The 13,304-nt window shown below is 40.5% G+C and overlaps 1 protein-coding gene across 2 annotated transcripts in view; it reads right to left on the bottom strand.

Annotated features, from left to right (window-relative positions):
* LOC101479206 (GDNF family receptor alpha-2) overlaps positions 1-13,304 on the bottom strand; it is a 76,257-nt gene that overhangs the window by 5,577 nt on the left and 57,376 nt on the right. For both annotated transcript variants that reach the window (XM_004544351.3, XM_004544352.3), the window contains exons 5-7: positions 9,854-9,966; positions 8,780-8,920; positions 3,953-4,095 (exon numbers count right to left, since the gene is read on the bottom strand). In XM_004544351.3, the coding sequence (XP_004544408.1) occupies positions 3,953-4,095; positions 8,780-8,920; positions 9,854-9,966 (397 nt within the window). The remainder of the gene's footprint in view (positions 1-3,952; positions 4,096-8,779; positions 8,921-9,853; positions 9,967-13,304) is intronic.

Below are 13,304 nucleotides of genomic sequence, written 5' to 3'. Positions count from 1 at the left end.
ATACCTTGAAACCGCTAACTGTTTGCAGTTAGCTCCCTCCATAAACTCTTAGAACTGTTTGCCACCAGTACACTGCTGGCATAGTACATAAATATTTAAAAACACAGACCTGAATTTAACAGATCGGCTGCACAGAGCTGCTCACTCACTTTAAAAAAAAGAAACTTTTTTAAGGCAGTACAGGAATAACAACTGATACAAATATTGGATTGATGCTTATTCATCACCTGGAACGTTGAGCTTTGTAATATGTGTTTAGTGATGTGAAATGGTGTGTTTTAATCTAAACTAAAATCTTGTTTCCAAAGAGTAATCAAATGAATTTAGTGCCTTCCCAGAGAAGTAATTTTGGCGCCTCAACCAAACAGTGTGTACAAATGAACATAATCAGTACGCCAACAAAACTTCCAAACACATGAGGTTTTAAGGGCCAAATGGTTGGTGGAAGACCTTGCATACTGGTGACATGACCCTGAAAACAAGTGATAACTGCCATTCAAAACAGACTTAGTTTGCTTTAGAAACTGTATCAGTTTGTTGTAATGCACATTTAAACTGGGTACACAAATATCACGTGCGTAACCTCACCACTGGAGTTGGGAGCATGGCACTGCTCAGTTATACCTAAATATGGATGCATCTTTACAGTGCTCAAAGGACCAAGCTTCAGACCACATGTTTACTCAATGAGCCACAGTGAGATTTACAGCTCTGGACAGTCAGTCTTCTGCCAAGAGGACTCATACCATAACAACACACCCCCAATTTATCTGCCATGGAAGTTTGACAAGTTTTAATTGCCAGGCATAGTTGTCTAAGAACTCAGGGCCGCCCAAAATGTCGCTACCAGCTCCCTCTCTAATTATAAACTTCCTGCTTGAGTAATCACACGTCTTATTGTTTCCTAATTACCATTTTTACAATAAATTAAACACCATGCTGCAGTGAGACAGGCACTGAGCAGTGCATCAATACTGACACACACACACACACACAACCTTTGGAGAAAGCGGTTTCACCACCCATTCGCCCTCTGCTATCCTCTCTCTTTCTCTACCTTTCGGTAATACACACACTGTTAATGTTATCAGCTGTGCTTATTCATTAATTTTCCTCTTTGCAACATTTTTAGGGTGTCAGGTTTTACAGAATTGAAATCCAAAGACACAAAAGGAAGACTAAATGAACAGAAAGTGAGCCGTTTTCTTGCAGATGCAGAGACACAAAGTCTAAAAATGAGCCAAAAGAAATCCAACGGAATCACAGGAGAACACAATGGAGGGGCACTTGTAAGTACAACAGATGCAGGACTATTTATGCACAAGGGGGCAATCAGGTAAGTGGAAACTGAAGGGTAACGAGACAGGTGTCCAGTGGAGGCAATGAAGTTCCTCAGGTGGTTGAGTGTTGGTGAGCTCTATTTGCTTAGGCACAGGACTCTTGGGTTGCACCAGCTTTGTCACCACAGGACACTCAGCTAGGACAGGTTAGGACACACAGGCTGAGTTTTAGGGACCCCAGTCTCACAGGGGATACTGGTTTGGACACAGTATACATGGTCACGGGGTAGCCAGAATTAAAAAAAAAAAGGAACTCAGGGCATGGAGTTTGGGTAAACACTCAGGCGGAGGAATTGGCTGCTGAGGCTGCAATCGGCAGTGTTGCCAAGGGCTGCAGTCGCTCTTTTAAGATGGCAGAGATTTAAATGCTGATTTGGGTAGTTGACAGGAGCAACAGCAGGTGGCAGACAATCTAGCTGCACACTTAACCCAATTTGACTTCTGGTGGAAGTTGGACCTGCAGGCTTGGTAGCCTTGAGGTATGGCTTCCCTCAGGAGCACAACTACTGGGTGAGGCCCCCATTGCCTTGGTAAGCCCCTCTGGAGATAGGCTCATATTCAGTTCCAAAATTCTTCTCAAAAAACGAGAAAGCCACCTGCTGCTGTTCAGACTCTACTGCTGGGTCCAAGGTTTGCAGAACTGGGACCCAGCAGTGGCATGCACAAGGTAGACCGAATGAACAAAAAATGAGTTGTTTTATTAGGCTGATGCAATAATGCAAACTCCAAAACAATCCAACAGAAGGCACAGCAGTGAAATAATAATAGGGAAAAAAATGGATTTGGAAAATAAAATAAACAAAGATCTAAACTTTCTAAACAGAAATAACAAGAGAAACAAAGCAGAAACTCAAACTTTAACATATTAACTAAAAATTCAAGACCGAAAACAAGGCTCAAACGCAGTGATCACGACATAAGGTTTTAATTTCCTGTGTTCCAATCAACGAGGGTTTGTGTGCAAAGCACAAAACTGCACATTTAACATTTAACGGCTCTGATGCGAAATGTCTTAATGGTAGTTGTTCATTCAGAACACAAATTTGCATTCCTAAACCGTGCACATTACTTGGATTTGGATATGTAACAGTCACTGAAAAATGACATGAACAACAACATCAGCAGCAGAATATTTTATAAAGCACAGTTTTATACCGCTGCCAAACATGGGCACATGGGTCTCCTGCAAAGGTGAAAAGCATCATTACTCTTATTTTGGAAAGCTGCACAAAACATCTAAAATACATCTGTAAAACACAGCCGTAATTCACTGTGAAAACTAATCCAACTCAACAGCTAGATAAAAAGAAAAGCCTCTTCTCGACCTATAGTGTAAAGTGAAATATTTCTGTAGCAGAGAGACTCATAAAAAGAAGGATTCTTTGGTGAATAACTTAATTCTGTCATTTTTACACTTATTTGAAGAGAAAATGAAGAAGAGTTATGTTAAAAGACAAAGAGCTATGCATTTGTGCAGCACAGCATTAAAAAAAGTGGTAATGTTTTCTGCTCCAGACAGTGAACCTAGTTATAGTTGAGTTAACTGCAGTCTTCATAGTAGACAGCATTCAGCAGAGAACAGGCCCTGGGCCAGTATTTTAGAACATCTAATCCAGATTAAGCCTCCACCTCCCATTCCTTTCACTCTTTCTTTGTCTGTAAGAAAAATATAATATTTCAACCACATGTCATCATCTTGGGTGTGTAGCATAAACTGTGTTATCATAAAGCGTCTGTTTTGATGTGCCAATTGCTTTAACAAGCATAGAGATTGTATGTGATGCGAATGTGAACGGTGCAGCACGTTGAGTCTTATTATTTTGCCACTGTACAAAAGAGAGAGCGGAGGAGTATTTTTGTGATTCTCCTTGCAGTTGGTCCATTTTATCAAATGTATGCAGAGAAGTAGCAGGAAAGAGATGAAAATGTATATTTTTGATGTGACAAAAAACAAAATAAAGCAACATCCACATCTATTTAACTTTTACAGTGAGTTGACCTAAATGTGTCACGATTAACTAAGTTCAATGAGGAGAGAGCATTTGAAAGAATTGAATATGATTTCTTGAGATCTATTTGCTGATAAGATGAGCCATCATGGCAGAAAGGAACCCCAGCATTGATAAGATTTAGCACAGAACTTCCCCAAAAAAACAGCAATCTTACTGTGACAGGGTACAGAATAAAAAAACAAACAAACAAAACAAAACATGCTTGTTAGCTGTTGCATGATCAGGCACATTGCAGTGAGTTTTAATGCATGCAGAGTGGAGGCTGATTGGCTCAAAGAAGGCAGGCAAGAAGATTATTGGTCTACAGTAATGACTGTAATATGGATTGTAATGAACAGTACTGAGTCTGGCAGCGTGGGAAAGTGGGAGCAATGTAAAGAATAGACTAGCAGTCGAACCCCTGGGAAAGCAAGCACATGAGTGATTACAGATCTTGCTTATTGAACATACACAGAAGCTTCATATTAGTAGCCTTCAAACTGCAGAGCATACCCGATTGCCAAACAGGCAGTAAATAACAACTCTAAATTACATTTTGCCATCACATTTAACATCTACATGTAAAACATCCCATGTAATGAAACATTGAGAACCTTTTACCTTTGGGATAGTCACTGGGAGATTTTCTGAGATCTCCTGTGTCGATACAGGGTCTGGCTTTGGTGTCGCTGAGGGGCCTGGGACAGGCCCACTTTTGTTCTGTGTGTTGTCTATCCCATAACCAAAGGCCTGAATGGCATTTCCTGCAGGAACAGAGACATAAAGTCATTTGGGTTTGACTGCCATCCCAACAAGAAGCCAGCTAGCAGACAGACAGCTCTAAGTCAACTTTTTGGTACCCTGCCCAATCTTTGGCAACTAAAGGAATGAGGCAAGGCTGAGTGAGACTGAGGAAGGATGGAGCAGAAAGAGCACAGAGAGCCAGTCTTTTTGCTTTGTCAGTAAGCTTCAGAGAAATATGCCAAACTAATCACAAATTGCTATCCGAGTTTTGTCTGTCATTACTAAGCACTGCCTTATGTTTTATTTTGTAAGTTATGCCTTCCTTTTTGACTGCCTCGCATATTTATGCTATTTATTAGCGGCGGCACAAAATATTGATAAGGCAATAAATTGAATCACTTCCTCTAGCGATACATTATTGATACAGTTGTGCCAAGCATCTGAGAGCTAATTAATTGTATTTCATGCATTATAAATGAAGTCAATAAATACATTTTCCTTTTTGCCTTTTTGAGCATTTTTTTTTAAAGTTTCCATTTACACAGATGTTGTGATCTATCACAGATGATCGTCTTGCAGTGTGACAGCATTTCGATTAGGAGCAAGTCACGAAAGAACTGGATCACGAATTAATCTGCGTTTTCTATGATCCTTTGCAAGCGAATCCTGCGGCGACACAACAGATTATATTTATCAAATACAACCAACTTTGCTTTATGTTGGATTCATGCATATTACAAAAAACTCTCTTACGATGCAACAGCCATTCTCAAACTGCTACGAGCTGACTAAATAGCGCTAAAATGACCACGCTTGCAAAGATGAGTCCTAATTTGTTTGTTAGCATGAAAAGCAATACAATCTTTTAAAAGAGGTAAATCAACTAGTTCAAACAGAGGACAGCATGTGAATAAATACGAGCCCTAGCATATCAGTGCCTGCAGATGTGCTGTACACATGTGTTTAATTTTGTGTCTAAGTGCATGTGTGTGTCTCTGTAGAAATGTGATAAATCCCTGTTCAGTCAGCTTTCCAGCTAGATATGGTAAAAATAGGCGCTGAGTACCTTTTCACCGCTCATCCGTTTAAAACACAAGGCTTGTTTCTCTTTGTTCAGCCAGAGAGAAGGCAAGGCATGTAATTGCTTGGCAACCACCTCCATTATAAGGTCAGCATGCAGAGATGACTTTGAATAGATTTATGTGACTGATCAAATTCAAAACATTCCCAAACAAAGGAGAAATGGCATTTCCACACCACCACACAAAGGACAAATAAGATAGTTGTGGAATGCACATGCATAATCAGATGGCTACACAGTCCATAGTACTACCGGTGCTTGGCCACATAAATTTGTCTGTCACATTTGTTGGTCCGCCTACACACAGACACACGCACACACAAGTATTTGAACAGCAAAGACACTCACAGAGGTACACATATGCACATTCACTTGCACACAAAACACACAGAAGAGCACACTTCATATTTTTTTATGCTGGTCGACACTGACAATTTGGGCTTCTGCTAGAAAGCAGGAGAGTGGTTCAGAGAAAAATCGAGTTCACTGGCGAGGCTTAACAATGTCAATGCTAGCAGTCAAGAGCTAGTGGAGTGCTGCTAAGACCTGTAATGTTAAGCATCTGTTTGTCAGGGTCAGCTATGGTTAGCAATCCCCCTCAAAGATGTGAAATGGGTGAATAAAGTCATAGATCAAACTAGTTGGCTGGGGGGCCTCCACCCAGGATGTTTTACTGCACCCAAATGTTCCACTGAGTGATTAAGCTCATTGCCAACAGCAATTCCATTTTTTAACGGCTCATATTAAGCTTTCCTTTAACCCCTGGGCACAGCCTGTATTGTCGCACCTGCAGGGATAGATGAAATGAGAAGGAAGGAGAGAACAAGAGAAGCAGAGACAGGGGAAGGGGGAGTCAGGGTCTGACTGTCATAATAACTCTAAGCTGGAATGTTCTTTGTTGGCCTCCCATATATTTTATACAAATCGGAATTCTAATCTAGTCTTCTGTTGGACCATTGTTTTTGCTGGAGCTTGTAAGGAAAAATTGGGAACAGTTCAAGGACAGTAAATGAACCATCTAAAGCATGTTTTTCTGATTTCACTTGAAGTATGCTGTGATGGATGAGGTATCAAAATGAACTCTGCTGCAGATCTAAAGGTTTACACTAAATATTTTCTCATGATCTACAGCACAGTTAAAGCTGTAAGAATTTAATTACATAATTAAATTGGTAATGAAGATGCAATACAATTAGCTCAAGATGTAAACAGATATAAATCTAGTTTGCATACATGGCAAAGATAAAAGAAGAGTCTATATAGTGACATATTATTGTTATAATTAAAGTTTTTTTTACCTTTAAATAACAGCTTCAGATTTGTCTTGGTCACTAATTTTACCCCAACACATGTCCTGGCAACATATGAGCAGAGTAAGTGGTTTCCTAGAAAAAGAGTGTTGCCAAGATGCTTAGCTAGAGCAAGCTCTTTCAACAGAAGTGGTGCGCATTGAAGTTAAAGAGGAGCGAGCAGGCCAGTCTGCTAATTAACCAAAACTACCACATTCGGGTCTGTGATTCCTCCCTTTTCTGGATAAGACTGAGTGTACAAAAAGAAAGAGTAACGTTTGGACTTTCTGCCTTGTTCTGACCAAAACTTGGCTCACTAACAACTTGCCAGACACAGCGTTTCTGCGCAGATGTTCCAAGCAGACTGAGACTCGCGGTCTGGGAAAATCTGAGAAGTTGGACTCAAGTATTTCTCTCTAATTAAAAACCATTGTTCAGCAGAAGTGGAGTATATTAAGGTCAAATCACAGCTGCTGTCTCTGGATTTGTTGCACTTGCTTGATGTTCAGCTGTTTCTGAAGTTGTCAACTCATCAGTTTGAAGGATGTTTAGCTACTACCTAGAAATTTTAATGGAAAGACATCCATAAAAATATCCACCCATCCATTTTTTCCTCTCCTTGTCCAACTCAGGGTTATATACACTGTGGAAGGGTTTCCATCCTGCTGCAATTAGTATGCAAACAGCTGTATTTATTCAGCACCAATAACACTAAATTGTTTTTGTACACAGTAAAATCACCTATTGATAGCCAGTAGGGGCAAAAAGAATTGAATGTACCAGAATCTGTAATTAACACTTGTGGCCACAGCAGCGGCTTTTGCCACTGCTAATCAAATGCTACATGCTGCAAGAAGTGGTGGCATTAAAGCTACTGCACAATTAGAAATGGTTAAAATAATGTGAGAGAAAACATCAGAGACCAATCATATTAATATTAAATACTGACCTTGGTGATTGAATTGAAGTTTTACTTTTTAACTTCTTCTTTTTCCTTACATGTATTACCAAATTTTGCATCACACCTTCCCATTTTTTTCTTTAACTTTTTAAAAAAATTTAACTTTTATTTTTGTTTACTAATGCTGCAGTTGCCATGGTTATGTTGTTTTGCTTGAATGAAATTTTATTTAAATGTCTTTCAGATTAAGGGGGTTGAATATGCATCTTCCTGCACTGTGACTTTGTGTATATCTACCTCCCGGTGTGTTGAAGTTTATCGCCTGTTCCCCTCGACTGCAAAGAGGAGATGCTGCATTTTGTGTTATTTTTCGAGACGCCTCCTCAGCTCCCAGCCTCATCCCTCATCCTGCACACTCAGCTAAAACGGTAACCCAGCAATCTATTGAAATGGTCTGAAAGCATTATCCACACAATAGAACATGGTAAAGGCAATGGTGTCTTGTAGTACTGATGACATTGCTCGCTACACCATAGCAAGGATGGAACTTGCTATATTTTACTTTTCAGTGAAAAAGCATAAAGATATTTGAAGAAACCCTTCTGTCACGCTGCACCCTGTATGTTATGCATTAGATATACAGATGATATGTATTTTAGCTCTCCCTATTATTCCATTTGCGCTAGTCTGTTCCTTTTCATGACATTTTTCTCCCCTAAGCCCTTTAACTCTCTTAGATTGAATGTGAAAATGACATGCAAATGGTTTCTTTTGTATTAAAGTCTGGGCAGATCTTGCCCAAAGGAGGGATGAGAAATGATAAGAAATTACTTGCATCTGAGAAACTAAGAACGTTTAATTCCAACTTAATCTGTGGATAAAGGGATATCTGCAGGTTGTATTCAATTCTCTAACAGACAATTTTATATAATGATTTCAAGTCCATCCAGCCATGCATTAATCCTTCATTGACAAATATTTACATGCAATCCTTCTAGCCTTATTTCATTATTAAATACACAAAATACTTTTTTCTTCTTCTTTGAAATAAAAGTGATTTGCAAAAATTTTCAAGCACCTCATTTCATGCAGACGTTTTGATTTTCAGATGTCTAAAAGCTATCTATTACCCACACCCTCTAACCACATCTCTTGTTATTTCCACATTCAGTCATGCCGCCAACATCCACACTTTAAAAACATCACATCCACAGTTATTTCGCTGAAGAGCTCAATGACACTGAAAACCAGAATCTGACATGAAACCATTAAAGTTTCATAAGACTGAAGTTCACAGCTCTCGCTTCTCTTACGTGGCTGAAAGAGAAAGTTCCGCATCGCAGGCTCGTACTTTTTATCAATAATACATGCCTGTTTGGCCTCTATCAGTTACAAAACATATTTCAGAGAATTCATGAGTTGTGACGGCTTACTTAGGCATGCGTTATTGGTGAAGTACCGCAGGAAGTTCTGACATTCCTCCTCTTGGTTTCCGCTGCCCTTGCAGGTGCACCATGGGGAGATGGTCCAGTTGGAGAAGCTGCTGTCCACGTAGTTGGGAGTCACGTCCGTCCCTGCGAGGGCATCCACACAGAAATACAGTTATGTGTCACTAATGGACAATAATGGATTACATTTACAGCAAATTGCATACAAAATGCACAACAAGGTGTTAGTCACAGGTATGAGTTTGCACTGCATTGTTGGAGTTTACAGGGAGGTGAACAATTGTGTTATGCTTTATTTTAAATGGAAAGTGGCCATTATGTTATAAATATTTTGCAAAGTAGTTGCTTTAGGAAGTGTGTGCCCTGTTTGAATAAAGCACTACAGTACCAAAGCATTTTACTTTCCAAATGTTTCTATGTGTCAATGCTTTTAGCTGGTGTCATGAGTGTTTGGTACATTCTGTGTGTCGTATTTTCTAGAGAAATCCAGGAACCACCGTGGAATATCATCACTTCATACTGCATGATTTATGACACATGGTGGGGAAGCACTGACTGATACTGAAATATGGACACTTCAGCAACCACTAAGCATCAGAAAAAGCCCTTTTGTGTAAATTTGCCTTTAGATTTATTTTTTTAGCAAGCTCTGTGGTACTGCCACAGCATTACCTAGCTGCTGCTGGCTGAGACTGAAAAATATGCATCTACTAGTCAGTACATATTGTTTATTTAACGTTTATTGCAAGCAAACAGATGTTCATCAAGTGTTTTAATTAAATAAAAACTCTCTCAGTGCCTCTGCTCCCTAATTGCTTCTAGTAGTGAACTAATGCCCAGTGTACTGGTGGAGATATCAGTTTTAACTCTGCTGTCTGGTCCTCATGATGAAAGCAGCCTGGACTGCTGGCACGCTGTCTCATGTTTTTGGAGTATTTTTCTTTATTTCATTATGTGTGTGAAAGGTAGAAAAAAAACAGTGACATTCTGAATCTGCCTTTCTGTGTCCACACATTTCACTGCCGTCATTTTCTTCTCACAACGTAGCCATGTACTGACCAACGAGCCTTGCAAAGGAGGCCAAGCAGGCTTGGTGATTGTCTTGGTTAGGACAGGTGCTCGCTGCGTGTGGAGTCATCCCGCAGTTCTCTTTGTAATCAGCCAGCCTAGACCTGCACAAAAAACATGAAGCACAACACAGACAAAGAATGAGAAGCACAGGCTCAGTCATAAAGTCCACGCGCAAGATGAAAACACACAAATACAAAAAGCTGGGCGTAATTTTTTTGGCACAGTTTTTTCTACAGAGCAGCTGCCAATTATGACCAGCGTCAAACTGGGAAAGTATATACAACATCTGTTCCCAGGCCTCTACAACAGGTGTCATGAATATCAAACACTTATGCCTCATAACCAACAAGCTATTAGTAATATTCAGCAGAGACCCAGTCGTAGTGCTTTTGTATAAAGATGAGAAAAGATATGATACGGCTCTTTTGGCCATAGCTTCTGTGCTTATCCTGGATCTCTTAACCATCTCCCGAACTCACTTTCCCCACAAACCAAGGAGACTGATAAAAATAGTATGTTTTGTTTCGGTGTGTTTGTGATAAGAGCTTTAAGTCTGTGGAGGCCCCCAGGGTGGCATTGCTAATCCACTTAAGTCGGTTTATTGGGAGTAGCGTGAATAAAGTTGCGCTGTCTGTACTGTTCACATCACAGCTGCCCACAATGTGAATCACAATCCATACTGCATTTCTCTTTTTCCTCTTTGCTTCTTTCCGAGTTGTGCATGACTCATTCCCTCTGACCTGGTCTGACCACTTTTTTCGGCCTTAAGTTCAAAGGTACCTTAATTTACCTTGGGCTGTGTTGTCCTAGTGAACACACAAAAACACACATATATACAGAAGAATAGGTTTAGTATTGATGAAATATGCTATCTGGGTTGTTGAATGGTTGATAGGCTAGTGACCCAGCACTACCTGATAACCACTCCCTTCTAAGGAACTTAATGGTTGCCAGCAGCTCATTCTTCTGTTTTTTTTATTGTCAGATGTCATGGTGGCTTTCAAAAGTAAATATTATGGGTTTTATTATATTTAAGCACATCACTGTCATAATTGTGACATATTTTGAATTACATAAAGAAATGAACTTGGACTCAGACACCAATGAGAACGCCTGGAGGTTTTATCTTAACAGCGCTTTTTCCTCATATAGAAAAGAAACAGAAAAAAGTGACTATGCTTTATTTATATGCACATTTATATGTATTAGACGCTTTATATGTCTGATGACTCACACATGAATGTGCCCCTTTTTGCATTTTTTTCAGACAACATACATATATTTCTAGATAAGGGTTTCATTATTATTTTGGTGAAATAAAAACTTTATCTCAATTCTAATGCTAAGCTAAGCTAATAATTTCTTAGTTTAAAGACAACAAAGCATTTAATCATCAGTTGTTTTTAATCTCTGGGCCCTCTTCCAAAGTGTGTCTTTGGTCCTGTCGCCCATCATGGCACTTGGCTGCTTGTGCCTAAGCCTGATTCTATCACAGGTTTCTTCCTGTTAAAAGGGTTTTTTTCCTTCCCACTGTCGCCAAGTGCTTCCTCATAGGGTCGAACCACCAACCTTCCAAACAGCATATACAGTGGGGCAAAAAAGTATTTAGTCAGCCACCGATTGTGCAAGTTCCCCCACTTAAAATGATGACAGAGGTCAGTAATTTGCACCAGAGGTACACTTCAACTGTGAGAGACAGAATGTGAAAAAAAAAAAATCCATGAATCCACATGGTAGGATTTGTAAAGAATTTATTCGTAAATCAGGGTGGAAAATAAGTATTTGGTCAATAACAAAAATACAACTCAATACTTTGTAACATAACCTTTGTTGGCAATAACAGAGGTCAAACGTTTACTATAGGTCTTTACCAGGTTTGCACACACAGTAGCTGGTATTTTGGCCCATTCCTCCATGCAGATCTTCTCGAGAGCAGTGATGTTTTGGGGCTGTCGCCGAGCAACACGGACTTTCAACTCCCGCCACAGATTTTCTATGGGGTTGAGGTCTGGAGACTGGCTAGGCCACTCCAGGACTTTCAAATGCTTCTTACGGAGCCACTCCTTTGTTGCCCGGGCGGTGTGTTTTGGATCATTGTCATGTTGGAAGACCCAGCCTCGTTTCATCTTCAAAGTTCTCACTGATGGAAGGAGGTTTTGGCTCAAAATCTCACGATACATGGCCCCATTCATTCTGTCCTTAACACGGATCAGTCGTCCTGTCCCCTTGGCAGAAAAACAGCCCCATAGCATGATGTTTCCACCCCCATGCTTCACAGTAGGTATGGTGTTCTTGGGATGCAACTCAGTATTCTTCTTCCTCCAAACACGACGAGTTGAGTTTATACCAAAAAGTTCTACTTTGGTTTCATCTGACCACATGACATTCTCCCAATCCTCTGCCGTATCATCCATGTGCTCTCTGGCAAACTTCAGACGGGCCTGGACATGCACTGGCTTCAGCAGCGGAACACGTCTGGCACTGCGGGATTTGATTCCCTGCCGTTGTAGTGTGTTACTGATGGTGACCTTTGTTACTTTGGTCCCAGCTCTCTGCAGGTCATTCACCAGGTCCCCCCGTGTGGTTCTGGGATCTTTGCTCACCGTTCTCATGATCATTTTGACCCCACGGGATGAGATCTTGCGTGGAGCCCCAGATCGAGGGAGATTATCAGTGGTCTTGTATGTCTTCCATTTTCTGATGATTGCTCCCACAGTTGATTTTTTCACACCAAGCTGCTTGCCTATTGTAGATTCACTCTTCCCAGTCTGGTGCAGGTCTACAATACTTTTCCTGGTGTCCTTCGAAAGCTCTTTGGTCTTGGCCATGGCGGAGTTTGGAGTCTGACTGTTTGAGGCTGTGGACAGGTGTCTTTTATACAGATGATGAGTTCAAACAGGTGCCATTCATACAGGTAACGAGTGGGGGACAGAAAAGCTTCTTACAGGAGACGTTACAGGTCTGTGAGAGCCAGAGATTTTCCTTGTTTGAGGTGACCAAATACTTATTTTCCACCCTTATTTACGAATAAATTCTTTACAAATCCTACCATGTGGATTCATGGATTTTTTTTTTCACATTCTGTCTCTCACAGTTGAAGTGTACCTCTGGTGCAAATTACTGACCTCTGTCATCATTTTAAGTGGGGGAACTTGCACAATCGGTGGCTGACTAAATACTTTTTTGCCCCACTGTAACCTGCTGTTCCTTCTGCTCCACAGCCACTACGGGCTCTTTTTCAAGAAGGTCTTTGATGGGATGTGGCATGCAGCCTTGTGGATAACGTCAACCTGGTCTGAATCAGCAAACACCTGTATGACAAGCATATAAGCCTTATTCTCTTGAGTGACAGCATGGGCAGCTGGTACTACAGTCGGAATATCATCAAGTATCTACTCTCAACCACCCTCTCCAACATACACCTGGAGAATTATGAAAG

The sequence above is a fragment of the Maylandia zebra genome, linkage group LG12 (assembly GCF_041146795.1).
Source record: "Maylandia zebra isolate NMK-2024a linkage group LG12, Mzebra_GT3a, whole genome shotgun sequence".
Classification (NCBI taxonomy): Eukaryota; Metazoa; Chordata; class Actinopteri; order Cichliformes; family Cichlidae; genus Maylandia; species Maylandia zebra.
The sequence above is the reverse complement of the archived record's forward strand: the minus strand, read 5'-3'. Positions and strand labels throughout refer to the sequence as shown.